The following is a 16,515-nucleotide window of genomic DNA, read 5'->3' as shown; positions in this document are numbered from 1 at the left end:
CTCCAATACAACAAGTCCTCAGACAATTCTCTGAAGCGTTCTTCGACCGCTCAGAAAACCATTCCAACCCCTTAATCAAGGGTGCAGCGGACTATGCTGCCCCTCTTCCTACCCGTTACAATTGCCGTCGGCCAAGAAATATCTTGACCGACGCTCCTAACAAACTCTCCACCGATGTGGAGAATCTTCTGGCCGCCCACAGGGGCGTACAACTCTCCATAGAGAATCGTCTTCCCGACGATTCTAATCTTATTCATGATACGTTGACACCTTCAGTGTCATCTATCCAGCGGTAGCTCTCTAGGGAGCACCGCTAGCGCCTCTCGATCCGCAACGAGAGGTCGCTATCCGATGTCGGCTGTACGGTCCCCTTGGACGAATGCCTTAAAGGAGTTTTTAGTGGGATGGTCCTCCCTTCAGGAGGACCTTAAGAGAAAAAAAAAAAAAAAAAAAGAGTCTCGTTTTCATTCTGTGCGTGGCGTTCGAGTGTGACGGTTGTCTTAGGGACAGTTATTTCATTTAAGTGTTATATTTAATGTTTAGTACAGGTTGATTGTAATTGTTTCAAATTAATTAGTTGTGTTCTATAAATATTAGTCGGGTAGATTGTTTGTGAATTATTTTTTTTTAATAAAATCCTCTTCTGATCGATAAGATCAGAAGTGGGATAGTTCCACGTACCTATAACAAAAATGACGCGACGTCGGTCAAGACACGATGAACGTGATCGTTCTCGTCAACGTTGTCGTCGTAACCGCTCAAATTCTCGATCTAGGAGTCGGTTGCGTGACTCATTGTCGGCGGTTAGGCACTGCGAACGGTCCTCAAGCGTGAGGGACAGAACACCACCGAGACGCGATAACTTTCGGCATGACTCCCGCGACCGTACTTTGGACACGATACTTGCGAGATTAACGGCCATAGAAGGCACTTTGCCAGGAACCTCTAGTAATGAAACACCGTCTCAATCGGGCACCGAACGCCACGTACAGTCAAGCTTACTGCCGGCGGCACCAGTTGCCGGGGCTAATGTAAGTGCACCTGAGATCGCCGGAAGTAGGTCGGGCGACCCAGTGGAGGAAGGTAGCAGTACTGTTTGGCAGGACAACGCGACGGACAAGATTGTTGGAGCTTTGCTGGCGCTATCTAAAGTAAGGTCTCAAAATTATTTCATCTCTCCCTTCGACCCAAGTGTGCATGATTTTGATGTATGGAGCGCGGAAGTTGATCACGCTAAAGAAATAAATGGCTGGGATGATCGGGAATGCCTCGGGCGGGTAGGCAGTAGCTTACGTGGGGATTCAAAGTCATGGCTTAATGAGTGGGTAACCAGCGACCGTTCATGGAGCAACTTCAAAATTGAATTTAGATCGTTATGCCCGCGTAATATTGATATGGCTTCCATTTTGTTTGACGTTATGAATACGAACTCTGACAAATTTGCAACATATGCGGAATATGCCCGTAAATCACTTTTACGCTTGAATATTGTCGCGGGATTGTCAGAAGATCTAAAAGTAGCAATAATCGCACGTGGCATTACCGATCCCCATATCAAGGCTGTAACTACCAATGCCAAACCAACATCAAAACAATTGGTCGAATTTCTCTCTGCTTTTGTTAAACCTAAGACCTACAACCACTCCAGCAATGTTGTTCGTCCTGTTAAAAACATCCGCGTGTCCCAGCCGCACAAACGTGAATTTTACAAGAAAAACATGAGTCATATTAAGTGTCGTATTTGTGGCAGTGCTGGTCACTTTAAGCATCAATGCAATTCCAAAACAACTGAGAAACCAGCACAGCCATCAGGCATACCATCAACTTCTGCCACACCTAAGTTGGTGCCCTCTACCTCGGGTGGTAACAGATCGACCATGTATTGTTCTTTCTGCAAGCGTACGGGGCATGTTGTTGACATGTGTTTCCAAAAACAGCGTTCGGACGCTTGCAATAGGGACAATGTTACCGAGGTGAATTTTTGCTCAGGCTCGGACCCGAACGTGCAAACGTGATACCGGCTGTAGTTCAGAAAGTGGCAGTGGACGTTTTAATAGATAGTGGTTCAGACATCTCTCTAATTTCTGAATCGGTTCTAAAACATTTTGACCTTAATAAAAAACCGTGTTATCGACTTATGCGAGGTATAGGTAGCCAGGAAGTTATATCTACCTCTTTTGTTACGACCGTGGTTGAGTTGCCTGAGATCTCATTGGTAGTTGATTTGTATGTGGTTCCGGGTAAATGTATTAGTGCGCCTATTTTAATCGGTATTGATGTATTAAATCGCAAAGGACTAATTTACATTAGGACCGGTGAGGAGCAACGTTTGATGAGATCAAATGTGTCACATGTGGAACACGTATGTACTGTGGAAGTTGACCATGTTAAAACACCTTTGGTGGGTGAAGAGAAAAGACAACTTTTAGATCTCATAGCCGAATTTTCCGATTCTTTTATTAGCGGGACAGCAGCAACCACAGTGAATACGGGTTACATGGAAATTAAGTTAAAATCCGATGCACCTATAAATCAACGACCATATAGGCTTTCCATTGACGAAAAGAATAGGGTTCGTGTTATTATTAATGATTTGCTTGCGAAGGGTATCATACGCGAATCGCAATCAGAATACGCGAGTCCTATTATTTTAGTTAAAAAAAAGGATGGAAGTGACAGAATGTGTGTCGATTACCGCGCACTCAATGCTATAACTATAAAAGAAAGATTTCCTTTACCGCGAATTGACGACCACATAGACAAACTCGGCAAGTATACATTCTTCACTAGCCTTGACATGGCAACGGGATTCCATCAATTACCTTTAAAAGATGATGACTCCATTGCAAAGACAGCTTTTGTTACACCAGACGGCCATTTTGAGTACCTTAAAATGCCGTATGGTTTGGCAAACGCGCCAATTGTTTACCAAAGGGTAATATCGAGAACGCTGAAATCCCTTATAGATGCAGGCAAAGTAATGACGTACATCGATGACGTCCTGATCCCGTCCAATACGGTGGCCGAAGGACTTGACACGTTACGTGAAGTTTTACAGGTACTTACCTCCTCTGGTTTTTCAGTTAATTTAAAAAAGTGCACCTTTTTGGCTGTTGAAGTCGAGTACCTAGGCAGACTGATTGGACATGGTCAGGTGAGACCGAGCCCGGGTAAGATCGAGGCTCTTGTTAAATCTCCAAAACCAACGAACGTGAGAGAAGTTCGCCAGTTTTTGGGTTTGGCGGGATATTTTCGGCGATATATAGCCGGGTATTCCTCCAAAACTGCATGTATTGCTAATCTCCTTCGAAAAGGTGTACCGTTTGAATGGGGTACTGAACAAGATGCTTCTCGTGAATATATCTTGCATTGTTTAACTACTGAACCAGTTTTAGCGATTTTTGACCCAGAACTACCTACCGAACTGCATACTGATGCCAGTGCTGTGGGACTTGGTGCGATTCTACTGCAGGAGCACGCTGGTAGGAAAAAGCGGGTGGTTGGTTACTTTAGTAAATCCACTCAGGGCGCTGAGTCGAGGTACCATAGCTACGAATTGGAAACATTGGCGGTAGTTCGAGCACTACAACATTTTCGTCATTATTTAATTGGTATTAACTTCAAAATTGTTACTGACTGTAATTCGTTAAAGCTTACAGAAAGAAAGAAGGATTTGGTGCCTCGAGTCGCGCGATGGTGGGTTTACTTACAGGACTTTCAGTTTACACTTCAGTATAGGAAAGGTATTCTTATGCAACACGCAGATTTCTTGAGCCGCCATCCTCCTGCTGTGGTGTCGCATATCCGTAACCCTAATAACTGGGCAAAGATCGCTCAAACTGCTGATGAGGACTCAGGATTTAATGAGTAAGTTAAGAGACGGTTTGTTGGATCCTTGTAGATACGAAGTCAAGAATGATTTGTTATACTACAGGTATTCACCAACCGGCGCCGACTCGCGGCTATTATGTTTTGTACCTAAGGGTCATAGACTCAGTTTATTAAGATTGTTTCATGACGAACATAGTCATATAGGCGTTGACAGCACCACTGATTTAATTTTGCGAAATTTCTGGTTTCCGGGCTTACGTCAATTTGTCCGAAAATATATCGGCCATTGTCTTGTTTGTCTGTCACATAAGAAGGTACCTTCTGGTCCTCCACAGCCGATTGAATCTTGGAGTAAGCCTGAGAATCCATTCACAGTTATTCATACTGATGTGCTTGGACCTTTGCCTGAAGCTAATGGTTACAAGTACATTCAAATTGTTGTGGATGCCTTTTCCAAATATTGTTTACTGTATCCGCTTTATAGACAAGACTCTGGTGAGTTAAAACGAGTGTTTTTAAATGTTGTGTCTCTCTTCGGTACTCCAGCCACTATTGTTTGCGATCGTGGTAGAATGTTCGAAAGTACCGCATTTAAAAATTGTGTTAGTGAACTAAGTTCTACCATACACTATATAACACCGGGAATGCATCACGAAAACGGTCAAGTTGAACGCTACTGCAGAACCGTTCTTAACCTTTTGCGCGTTGAGGTCGGTAGCAAAGGCTCTCAATGGTCTGAGGTGCTATGGAAGGTGCAACTTACTCTAAACATCACGAAGCAAGCAACGACACAGACTTCACCGCTTCACCTACTTGTGGGCATAGAGGCTGCCACCCCAGTAATCAGAGCTCTGGTGCGCGATGTAGCACTAAATGATGCTAATCGTAATCGTGAGGCTTTGTTGACCCTCAACCGACAGAATGCGTCAGAGTTACTTGCAGCTAATCAACGACGACAAGACGAGCGTGTCAACGAACATCGGCGTCAGCCTGCAACTTTTGCTGTGGGTGACTTCGCGTTTGTCAACAAGACGGCGCAGTCGACTGGCAAACTTGACTCCGGGATGCGCGGCCCCTACAAGGTCTTGCGCGCGCTTCCACATCACCGCTACGAGCTAGAACTTCTCGCCGGCTCGTACGGCAAGAGGACTCAAGCGGCGGCCCAACACATGGTGCTGTGGCGCGGCGAGTGGACCCCGGACACGTGTAGTGCCTTCTTTGAGACGGGTACGTGTCGGTAGAGGTGGGCACTTCTGTGCTTTACTTCCCATTACAAAGGTTGAGGTGGGCACTTTGTGCTTTACTTCCCATTTCAAAGGTTGAGGTGGGCACTTTGTGCTTTACTTCCCATTACAAAGGTTGAGGTGGGCACTTTGTGCTTTACTTCCCGTTTCAATGGTAGAGGTGGGCATCTTTATGCTTTACTTCCCATTATTTGCGGTAAGGCTGAGGCGGATTCGGCCGGATTTTGCTTCTCTTACCGCATAGGCATTATGTGTTGTTAATGGTCATTGTATCGGTGAGCATTGAGAACACAGCGTGCTTCTATGTTAGAACGTTCTCTGAACGGGCTAGCCAATATAAAAGTGTTGTACTTGTGCCTTGAATTGCGCATTTTGAGGCATATGTGCGACATTCATTTTTTTTGTTGTTTTACTGTTTCTCTGTTATTGTCCTGATCTTTGTTTTACCACTTTTTCCAAATTTCATATTGAAGTATTCATTGCTGATGCTTGAGTGCACGCTGGCATCAGTAATGAAAGTTCTCACTTGTAGTTCTAATTAAAAGGATCCGAGGACATTACACATATAATTAAGTATGAAACCTTAAATACGTTTGCTCAATTACAGAAGCTGAACAATCTGAAACCAGCTCTGATGCAGCTGGTCGAGATATGCCGCTGTTGGGTGATGAAGCGGTCGGGGACGCCTCGCCATCAGGAACGGCCGTCTTACCGAACCCAAGTACCCCTCCATCGGTACCTAGTATGCACCTATAAAAGCAAGACCGAACTGAGTCTCGTTTTTTTCATCATCACTCTGCGTTTGAACGCCAGACCGAGCAGCCCCGCCTGCTCGCGCTCTAGTGTTTCCTAACCCAGAATTTTCTCTGGCCTTTCGGCCGGTTCTCGCCTACTCGATATTATCGATAGCGGTCCGTTCTTTGTTTATTGCCAATTTATTGGGAATAAACAAAACTCACGTCCCGACGCGTTTGAGTTGGTGGATACCTAACGGTGCCAACGAAACCAGCTAGCGTTGACCCGGTGCGCTTCTCAGACCTCTCGGCCTGAGAGAAACCGGCAGACCCGATCCCACTGCACTTGGGCTATCCCAAGGGTGACGGTAGCAGTTACTTTCCCTTAGGGGTAATTGCATTTCCCTCCCCCTCCCCGTTAGCTCCCTGCCTCGGCAGGGAGGCATCCCAGGTTACCATGGCCTACGTGGTAACAGATAGGTTTTTCGAGGCTCTGTCCTCCCTCTTGAGCAAGGAGCTCAATCGCCCATTTGACTCAGTCAAACTCCGCTCCCTTTGCGAGCCCTTAAAATCCGTAACGGATCCCCTGTCCGTTACTGATTCACCCGCATCCCCTGATGCCACCCCGAGACACGAGATGGACTTCGATGCCATCTCGCTCAAACGCCCCACCTCCTCCGACGAATCGTCGGAGAACACTATTATCTCCGCCGCCTCCTCCGACGACGACCAGGGTTTCACCCCAGTCAAGTCGAAGAAGACGAAAAAACGACCGGTGAAACGCGTCGCTAAGGCGACAAGCGAAACCTCTTCCGAGGCCTCTTTTGAAGCCACCCCAGCCCCAGCGGCCCCCGCTCTGGCCCCCGTGCCAAAAGCCTCCACTCTGGCCCCCGTGCCAAAAACCTCCACCGAGCCCCAGAGCTCAACCCCCGCGGCTAAGCCCGCCAAGCCAGCCACGCGCTGCGAACCGGCACTTGCCAAGTGCAAACCGCCCCCACACATTTTTTTCAGAGATAAGTCGAAATGGTCCGACTTCTCTAAAACCCTAGTGGAAAAACAGATCCACTACACCAAGGCACGTAACCTTCGCGACTCTATTCGCGTTTCATGCCCCACCACCGAGGACTTCAGGAGCCTCATTAGGCTCCTAACTCACCTTCAACTCCCGTACCACACGTACGCTTTAGAAGAGGACCGCAAAATCAAAGCGGTCCTTAGGGGTCTCCCCTATGAGCTTCCCACCGACGAAATCCTAACGGATCTAGTCAACCAAGGGTTCCCCATGGAAGGTGTACACAAGCTGTACAACCGCAAAGGGGTGAAATACCCTCTAGCCCTGGCCATTCTAGCCAAAACTCCGTCCTCCAAGGACATCTTCAAGGAGAAGGAGCTCACAATCTGTGGCCTTTCTGAGATCAAGGTGGAACCACCTAACAAGCGTGGCTACCCTGCCCAGTGCCACCGCTGCCAGCTTTACGGCCATGCAGCGGCGAACTGCACTGCCCCCCCAAGGTGCGTCAAGTGCCTAGAACCCCACGCCACACGTGAGTGCAAGAGAACTCGTGAAGACGAGTCCCCTCCTGCCTGCGTGCTATGCACCACTTCAGGGCACCCGGCTAACTACCGTGGCTGCCCTAAAGCCCCCCGTCCCGCTCAAAAGAAGGTTGCTAAAAAGCAGCCCTCGAAAGCAGGCCCACCTCCGGTCAATTCGACCAATTTCCCGCGGCTAGGGGCCTCCAAAACCCCAACCGCTCCCATGAGTTGGAGGAAAGTCGCACCCGCGACCGCCCCACCAACCCCGGCCCCTAAGGCCACTCCCACTCCCCGTCCCACCCAAGACGCATCGGTAAGGGAACATATCATGTTCCTTAAGGACTGCGTTAAGGGCGTGAACCTCGACGAGATCATACTCGTCTCGCAAAAGATGCGTAACGCCAGCCAGGCGGAGCGCATCGCAATCTACTCTGAACACTTAGCGTTGTTCAAGTCCATTCAATGAGTAACGTTCATACTCAACCCCTTCATCCCGGTCGTCAAAAACCTAAAGGCGTCTCGCTTATCTCCTTCAATGCACGAGGTCTTAAGCCTTGCATTCCCGAACTCAAAGAGTTCGTCCGCAACAGGGATATCGACCTGTTGCTTGTTCAGGAAACTTTCCTCAAGCCCTCCCTTAAAGGCGTAAGTCTCCCCTCTTACGCGCTTGTACGTAATGACAGAGCCGACGACCGTCGTGGCGGAGGCACTGCCATCTACTACAAGAGATCCTTCCATTGCACCCCTCTGGAAACACCCAAGCTCACCAATATGGAAGCCACCATATGCAAATTAGGCATGACAGGACACCCGTCCCTGATCATAGCCTCAATTTACCTCCCCGCCAATAAAGCCCCTCTCCAAAGCGACTTGGAGGCCCTCCTCTCGCTCGGAGACTCTGTCGTACTATTTGGAGATTTCAATTGCAAACATACCGTTTGGAACAGTCGTCTGACTAACACCAACGGTAAGAAACTCTTAAACATTTCCCGCGCACTGGACTTTGATATCTTCTCTCCAACAGCGCCAACCCACTACCCCGATCGGGAAGACCAAGAACCCGACGTGCTGGATTTCGCCCTCCTTAAAGGCGTCGCGCTCAATACAAGAGCGATCGAAACACTGGACGATCTGGGCTCAGACCATCGTCCAGTCTCTCTTCAGTTAGGTCCCTATGATCCAACTCCCCATACCTCCTCGAAAACCTTCACTAATTGGGAAGGGTACGAGAAATCTCTCACCTCGACCATAGAGGCCCCCGATTCACCGTATACTATTCCCCCAGACTACCTTGTTAGCTCGGAGAAAATAGACAGTACGGTGAACTCACTCACCCAGCTAGTTCAGACTTCGCTTCATGACAACGCGAAGGTGGTAGAGGTCCCGAACCGCAAACTACCTCGCGAGGTCAGGAAGCTAATCCAAACTAAAAACGCAGCCCTCAGATGGGCCGCCAAGTATCCCACCCCTGTCCTTAGGAGGCGCGCTAACGCCCTCCAAAGGAAAGTCAGATCCCGGCTAGCCGAAATGAGGGATTCCAACTGGAACTCTCTCATGGAGGATATCCAACCTTCTCATAAGGCATTCTACAAAATCGCTAGACGATTTCGTACCGAAGCCTTCTCAAGCACTCCCCCTCTCACGCGTCCCGACGGCAGCATAGCCTTCGAAGACGCTGAGAAGGCCGAATGCTTCGCAGATAGCATCGCTGCGCAGTGCTCCCCCAGCACTCAACCGTGCGACCCTATCCACATTCACAAGGTGGAGGAGGAGGTCCTTAAAAAGATCTCTCTCCCTGTCACCTCTGCTCCCATTAAAATCACTACAGACGAGGTCCGGACCGTCATCCGCGGTTTGAAACCTCGTAAAGCCCCAGGTCCGGATGGTATCTCCAACCTGGCGCTCAAACACTTCCCCGAGCAGGCACTGACCCTTCTGGTCATTATCTTCAATGCCTGCCTCGATCTCAGCTTCTTTCCAACAGCCTGGAAGACAGCAACAGTTATCGGTATTCCCAAGCCTGGGAAACCGAAACATATTCCCTCCAACCACCGCCCCATTAGCCTCCTCAATGCAATGGGCAAGGTTTTCGAACGGGTGATCCTCGTTCACATAAGAGGGCACCTCTTCCCAATAGATGCTCCCCCACTCATCATTCCTCACCAATTTGGCTTTCGCCTCCAGCACTCGTGCCCCCAACAAGTCCACCGCATTGTCGAGTACATCACAAGCGGGTTTTATCCAAGACGTAACAAGACACTAGCAGTCTTCTTCGACGTCGCCAAGGCTTTTGACAAAGTCTGGCATGGAGGACTGGTATACAAGCTATACCATTCTGGTCTTCCTGATCGCCTAGTCCGCATCGTGGCTTCCTACCTTCAGGACAGAACCTTCCGCTACAGGCACGAAGGTATCCTCTCTCCCCCACGCCCCGTAACAGCCGGAGTCCCTCAAGGCTCAGTGCTCGCTCCTACATTATTCATATCGTACTCCAACGATATTCCTATCCCCAAAAATGGGGTGCAGCTCTCACTCTTCGCCGATGACACCGCCCTTTACATCCAAGGGCAAAAGGAGTCATCTGTCCTCGCCAAACTCCAACGCTCGGTCAACGAGTTAGGAGATTGGTTTAGGAAATGGCGCATCGAAGTCAATGCGGAGAAAAGCTCCGCAATGCGCTTCGACCACAAACGCAGGCGCTTAAACAACCTGCCCTCCGTCAAATTACTTGGGGCCCCCATTCCATGGAGGCCCACAGTAAAATACCTAGGAGTTACCCTTGACCCGGGCCTCACCTTTAGACCCCACGTCTCTAAGGTCACCCATACCGCCCGCTCTTACATGAGCCGCCTCAACGCCATGATTGGCAGACACAGCAAGTTGTCAGCCAGGAATAAGCGAACGCTGTATAAGGTTTGCATTCGACCGGTGTTAACATACGCCTCCCCAGTCTTCGCTCACGCGAATCCCACCATCCTAGACAAACTCCAGGTCATACAAAATCTCTTTTGTCGTCGGGCACTTAATGCCCCCTGGTATGTCAGAAACGCTGACCTCCACCGCGACCTGGAGCTCGCTCCAATACAACAAGTCCTCAGACAATTCTCTGAAGCGTTCTTCGACCGCTCAGAAAACCATTCCAACCCCTTAATCAAGGGTGCAGCGGACTATGCTGCCCCTCTTCCTACCCGTTACAATTGCCGTCGGCCAAGAAATATCTTGACCGACGCTCCTAACAAACTCTCCACCGATGTGGAGAATCTTCTGGCCGCCCACAGGGGCGTACAACTCTCCATAGAGAATCGTCTTCCCGACGATTCTAACCTTATTCATGATACGTTGACACCTTCAGTGTCATCTATCCAGCGGTAGCTCTCTAGGGAGCGCCGCTAGCGCCTCTCGATCCGCAACGAGAGGTCGCTATCCGATGTCGGCTGTACGGTCCCCTTGGACGAATGCCTTAAAGGAGTTTTTAGTGGGATGGTCCTCCCTTCAGGAGGACCTTTCATTCAGCCCCACACGACGCAGGCACCGGCCGTCGCGGCCTGTAAGTGCTTGGACGCATTTTTTGCTCCTCCCTCTCCGTAGAGGGTCAGCCCTTTTTCCACCTAATATCCGGGCGCCAAAAAAAAAAAAAAAAAGAGTCTCGTTTTCATTCTGTGCGTGGCGTTCGAGTGTGACGGTTGTCTTAGGGACAGTTATTTCATTTAAGTGTTATATTTAATGATTAGTACAGGTTGATTGTAATTGTTTCAAATGAATTAGTTGTGTTCTATAAATATAAGTCGGGTAGATTGTTTGTGAATTATTTTTTTTTAATAAAATCCTCTTCTGATCGATAAGAATATAATATCATATTCTTATTCTTCTTTTCGATTCTTCATGTTTCTTGGTGTCATTAAGCATCTGTGTTATAACATTAGGTATGTAGTATATAAGTCATGTATTATCTGCTAGTTCTAGTCTGTAGTTATCTTGTAGTAACTCTGTTTTATTACTCTTAGATTGCGCAGTAGGCACTTGTTTAAGGTTCTAGGAAAATGGTATTTCTAGTATAGACGATCGTAACATGGCATAATAATGAATATCTTGTACCTTAATATATTTTAAAAGTAAACATCAATTTTTTTTATTTTTTTAACTTTTTATTTTTTTATTACTTTTTATATTTTTTTTTATAATATAAGAGTAGCAGACGAGCATTCAGTCCACCTGATGGTAAGTGGCTACTGCCACCCATGGACATCTGTAATCAACCCCAGATAGGATTAGATATTCCTACCTGAGGTCGGCCGCAGATGCGCCGCTACCCCTGAGGACTAAGCTGGAACGCCTCGGAAAAGACTGTCTCCCTAACCACTCCCTTCAAACCACAACACAGCAGTGCTGTTATGAGGCAGAAATAGGTGTGGCGGTGGTGCCGCCGGAGTCGAACCACAAAGGGTTCTACCAGCTTCAAAACTAACTGATATGTAAAATCACAATCCCAGATAATTTTCTCAGTATTACCAGCCTGTGAAACTACTTGGATTTTTGGTTTCTTTGACGATAGTTTTATACTCGTATATGTACAAATTGACCCCTCACGTATTTCTAAATAAGTATAATTTTTAAATTTAATTCCACTTATATAAGTTTTTTAAGAATAGGTAAGTTAATAGCAGTTTGACTGCATCTAATAGATTAATTGAAACGCAGTAGGCATACTTTGCACACGCACGCTCATACAGACAGACAGACACACAGAAACGCGCATACACAAACACACCACCACAATCATACTCATATCAACATCCGATACACAAAAGCAAACGACATTAAAAGCAAAGACTGACTTGTTTGGAGTTCCAATACTTACAACTAGACTTTTATTTAAATAATGCAATGTTATTTGGACATAAACAGTGGCCTAGTGGTTGAAACTTGGCCTCTCGATCGAAGATTCCCAGGCTCGAGTCCCAGACACGCACCTCTGATTTTTTCAAAAGTAATCTGCATTTTACGAATTAATTAACACTTGCTTTAAGCGAATGAAAACATCGCGAGGAAACCTGAGAGATCTTAAAAAAGTTCTTAAAAGTTTGTAAAGTCTACCAATACGTACTTAGCCAGGGAGGTCGACTATGGCCTAATCCTTCTCCTCCTGAGAGCAGACCCGTGCTCAGCAGTGGGACAGTAATGGGTTGACAACATTTGGACTTATACATGAGAATGAACTGTATATACTGTATATACTGTATTTTCAAAGGTGGTAGAATCCTTTGTGGTTCAACTCCGGCGGCACCACCGCCACACCTATTTCTACCTAATAACAGCAGTGTTAGGCGCTGCTGTGTTCCGGTTTGAAGGGTGTGGTAAGGGAGACAGACTTTTCCGAGGCGTTCCAGCTTAGTCCTCAGGGGTAGCGGCGCATCTGTGGCCGACCTCAGGTAGGAATATCTAATCCTATCTGGGGTTGATTACAGATGTCCATGGGCGGCAGTAGCCACATCAGGTGGACTGCATGCTCGTCTGCTATTCTTATATTATAAAAAAAAAAATATATATATATATACATATATAATAAGGGTACCTAGTTATTCTGATCGTAAAACCCCTGGATCCCTTAGTCGCCTTTTACGACATACACGGGAAGACTGGCAGCTGAATCATTATTTTAACTTCGCAGTTCAGCATGGGAAGACTAACATGAATAATAATCGTTTAAAATAACACGCAAGGAAATAGAACAACAAATAATATTCCGCGACCATAAACATTTGTGTTTTTGTTCTAAACGTATAATATACACAAGAAGAAGACGAGTATGCAGTCCACCTGATAGAAAGGGGTTACTGCTGCCCATTAAAATTTGTTACTAACTCGAGATAGAACTGGAGTTTTATTTCAATACTAGACGCGTTGCAATTCACGGCTAAGGTGGTCGTCAGATATGCATTATAGCAAGATACCCTTCCATAACAACATAAGAACCGCTTCAAGGTAGAAATAGGTCGGGCTATACTCTTTCTACCGCCCTTATTCAATTTCGGTAATTTGGGAGGTAAGGTGGTAATTTTTTATCATGAACAAAACTTAATTTAATTTTGTCAGTTGTTTATATTCGAACCCCAAATTTTTTCTCATATTGCCAGCCTTCACTACTACTATTTAATTCGGCGGATTTTCCCTTTTTTCAATGTACATATTACTATACTAATTATAATATACTTATTTAAACCTAATTATTACTTATTTTAACCTAATTTATAAATCGTTTCCATATTAGTATCTAATCTAATTACAAGATGGATTTTTTTTATAATATAAGAGTAGCAGCCGAGCATGCAGTCTACCTGATGGTAAGTGGCTACTGCCGCCCATAGACATCTGTAATCAACGTCAGATAAGTTTAGATACTCCCATCTGACTTCGGCCACAGATGAGCTGCTACCCCTGAGGACTAAGCTGGAATGCCTCGAAAGAATGTCTCCCTTACCACATCCTTCAAACCAGAATACAGCAGCGATTAACACTGGCAGAAATAGGTGTGGCGGTGGTGCCGCCGGAGTCGAATCACAAAAGACTCTACCACCTTCAAATTGTGTTATCAATAAATAATTTCTTGTATCTGTTTTTGTATTCTCTATTATATTTTTATCTTTAACTTTGAACTTTAGGACGGGCATGATGATTTTTACAACAACCTGTGAAATGGCAAAATTTGGCGGGAACTTAGTTGCCAACTTATGAATCAATTCCTTACTTATAGTACGTTATATTTTAATACTACTGTTATAGTTATTCAAGTTTAAAAGTTTATTTCAAAATCATTAATTATAAATTATATATATTATCAATCATTAATTATACTTTTTTAGAATCTATCTAACCGAATTATACTGACTTCTCCCTCGGCGGGTTCCAGGCCATCCGGACCGGTCGAATGCTACGAACACACGCCAATTTTAGCGGGAATTTATCATTGACTAGTATCATATCATGATAAACTAGTTTATCATTGACTATTTAAGGGTCTGATAATGTGGCTCGGAGACAAAATATGTAACTCCTCAACCGATGGGAACAATTGAGTTGTGTTTGAAGATATTTGGTGTAGGTTCTAATGAAATTACAAAGCCAGTTCATCATGGACTATTTGAGGGTCTGATAATGTGTCTCGGAGACAAAATATGTAACTCCTCAACCGGTGGGAATAACTGAGTTGTGTTTGAAGATATTTGGTGTAGGTTCTAATGAAATTACAAAGCCAGTTCATCATTGACTATTTAAGGGTCTGATAATGTGGCCCGGAGTCAAAATATGTAACTCCTCAACCGATGGGAATAATTGAGTTGTGTTTGAAGATATTTGGTGTAGGTTCTAATGAAATTGCAAAACTAGTTTATCATTGACTATTTAAGGGTCTGATAATGTGGCTCGGAGACAAAATATGTAACTTCTCAACCGATGGGAATAATTGAGTTGTGTTTGAAGATATTTGGTGTAGGTTCTAATGAAATTACAAAGCCAGTTCATCATGGACTATTTAAGGGTCTGATAATGTGGCTCGGAGACAAAATATGTAACTCCTCAACCGATGGGAATAATTGTGTTTGAAGATATTTGGTGTAGGTTCTAATGAAATTGCAAAGCCAGTTCATCATTGACTATTTGAGGGTCTGATAATGTGGCTCGGAGACAAAATATGTAACTCCTCCACCGGTGGGAATAACTGAGTTGTGTTTGAAGATATTTGGTGTAGGTTCTAATAAAATTACAAAGCCAGTTCATCATTGACTATTTAAGGGTCTGATAATGTGGCCCGGAGTCAAAATATGTAACTCCTCAACCGATGGGAATAATTGAGTAGTGTTTGAAGATATTTGGTGTAGGTTCTAATGAAATTGCAAAGCCAGTTCATCATTGACTATTTAGTTAGGTTAGGTTGGAACATATAAGACAATATAAAACTAAGCGAACAGGGCGCGGTATCGCCCTGTGAGCGGGCGGTTCCAATCAATGTAAATTCAGACCTTACCTTCATTCATGATCACGTTTATACAATTTTATATTGTATTAATATAAATGTTAGTATGTCATCACTAAAAAGGGTGAAAAAAATTTTTTAACAAAAAATACAACCGACTTCTATGTCACTACAAAGTAAAAAATAATTGAAATAAATGTTGGTTTAGTACATATTTCTGAAGTCGGCGCTCATATTAGACACGCTGTTTACATCGTTATCCAACGAAATATATTGAGCGCCGACTTTCCTTTCGCTACAATTTAATCCTAATTTTAATCCGATTTAAGTCCATTCACACGTACCACAGTCACATGCTACACGCATACAACGATCCACATCATGGTCATTCCCTTCACTACAATTTAATCCTAGTTTTAAACGATTTGAATCCCTATTCACACATACCAGTCACATACTACAAGCACACAACGATCACAACATGGTCATCACCTTCACTACAATTTAATCCTACTTTTGATCGGATTTGAATCCCATTCAAATCAATAATTCAGGCTCGGCTGTACTGTTCTGCGTGTAACCGCGATCTAATATTATCTAATGTTATCTATCTAATCCATAATATGTAAATCTAGTCCTTACTCCTTAGTAATAATCAATCTATCCATTTTTTGTCAATAACTAAAATTGACAAATTTCGTACTATGGCAGGCAAAAATTGGCTAGGATTTCAAGAACCAGCTCACAATCATGGACGGCGATTCGTAAGTACGAACATACTTGACACAGGAATAAAAACCGTGAGTTAAAACATTATTTTGTCATATGTGAATTCATCTTGGTAGAATAAGTAAAAATGGGGGTAGATAAATGTCGTAGATGTAAGGGCAAACTCATTTGAATTAAGAAAATGGATAGATTGAGACTAGTAATTCAATAAAATGTTAATACCCTCTGAAAATGATATACTTAAATTTTGTGAACAAACTTTACTCTTATCAAATTACTTGTTAACATTGTAAACTGAGGTGTTTACTTCAAAATAAGTGCATTTTCTGTGAAGAAGTGTCTATAAGTAATTTTGCAAGGCAGTTCTTGTGGTAAATCTGTCCATTTGGTTAAAAGTCTGTGGTGTAAAAAGTAAATCCTAATTGTTCTAAAGTTACAACTTCTTTGAAATACGAGTATATAGAAATACACGTAC

At 44.8% G+C, this 16,515-nt stretch overlaps 1 protein-coding gene across 1 annotated transcript; it reads left to right on the top strand.

Annotated features, from left to right (window-relative positions):
- Positions 1-465: 465 nt before the first annotated feature.
- LOC140746636 (uncharacterized) lies at positions 466-2,015 on the top strand. The gene has a single exon (XM_073078757.1). The coding sequence runs from the start codon at positions 693-695 to the stop codon at positions 2,013-2,015; it is 1,323 nt and encodes a 440-aa protein (XP_072934858.1). The 5' UTR covers positions 466-692.
- The last annotated feature ends 14,500 nt before the right edge of the window (positions 2,016-16,515 follow it).

This window comes from Epargyreus clarus, unplaced genomic scaffold (genome assembly GCF_041222505.1).
Source record: "Epargyreus clarus isolate Ecla_fem2 unplaced genomic scaffold, WU_Ecla_fem_2.2 ptg000013l, whole genome shotgun sequence".
Lineage (NCBI taxonomy): Eukaryota > Metazoa > Arthropoda > Insecta > Lepidoptera > Hesperiidae > Epargyreus > Epargyreus clarus.
This window is presented reverse-complemented; position numbering and strand designations above follow the sequence as displayed.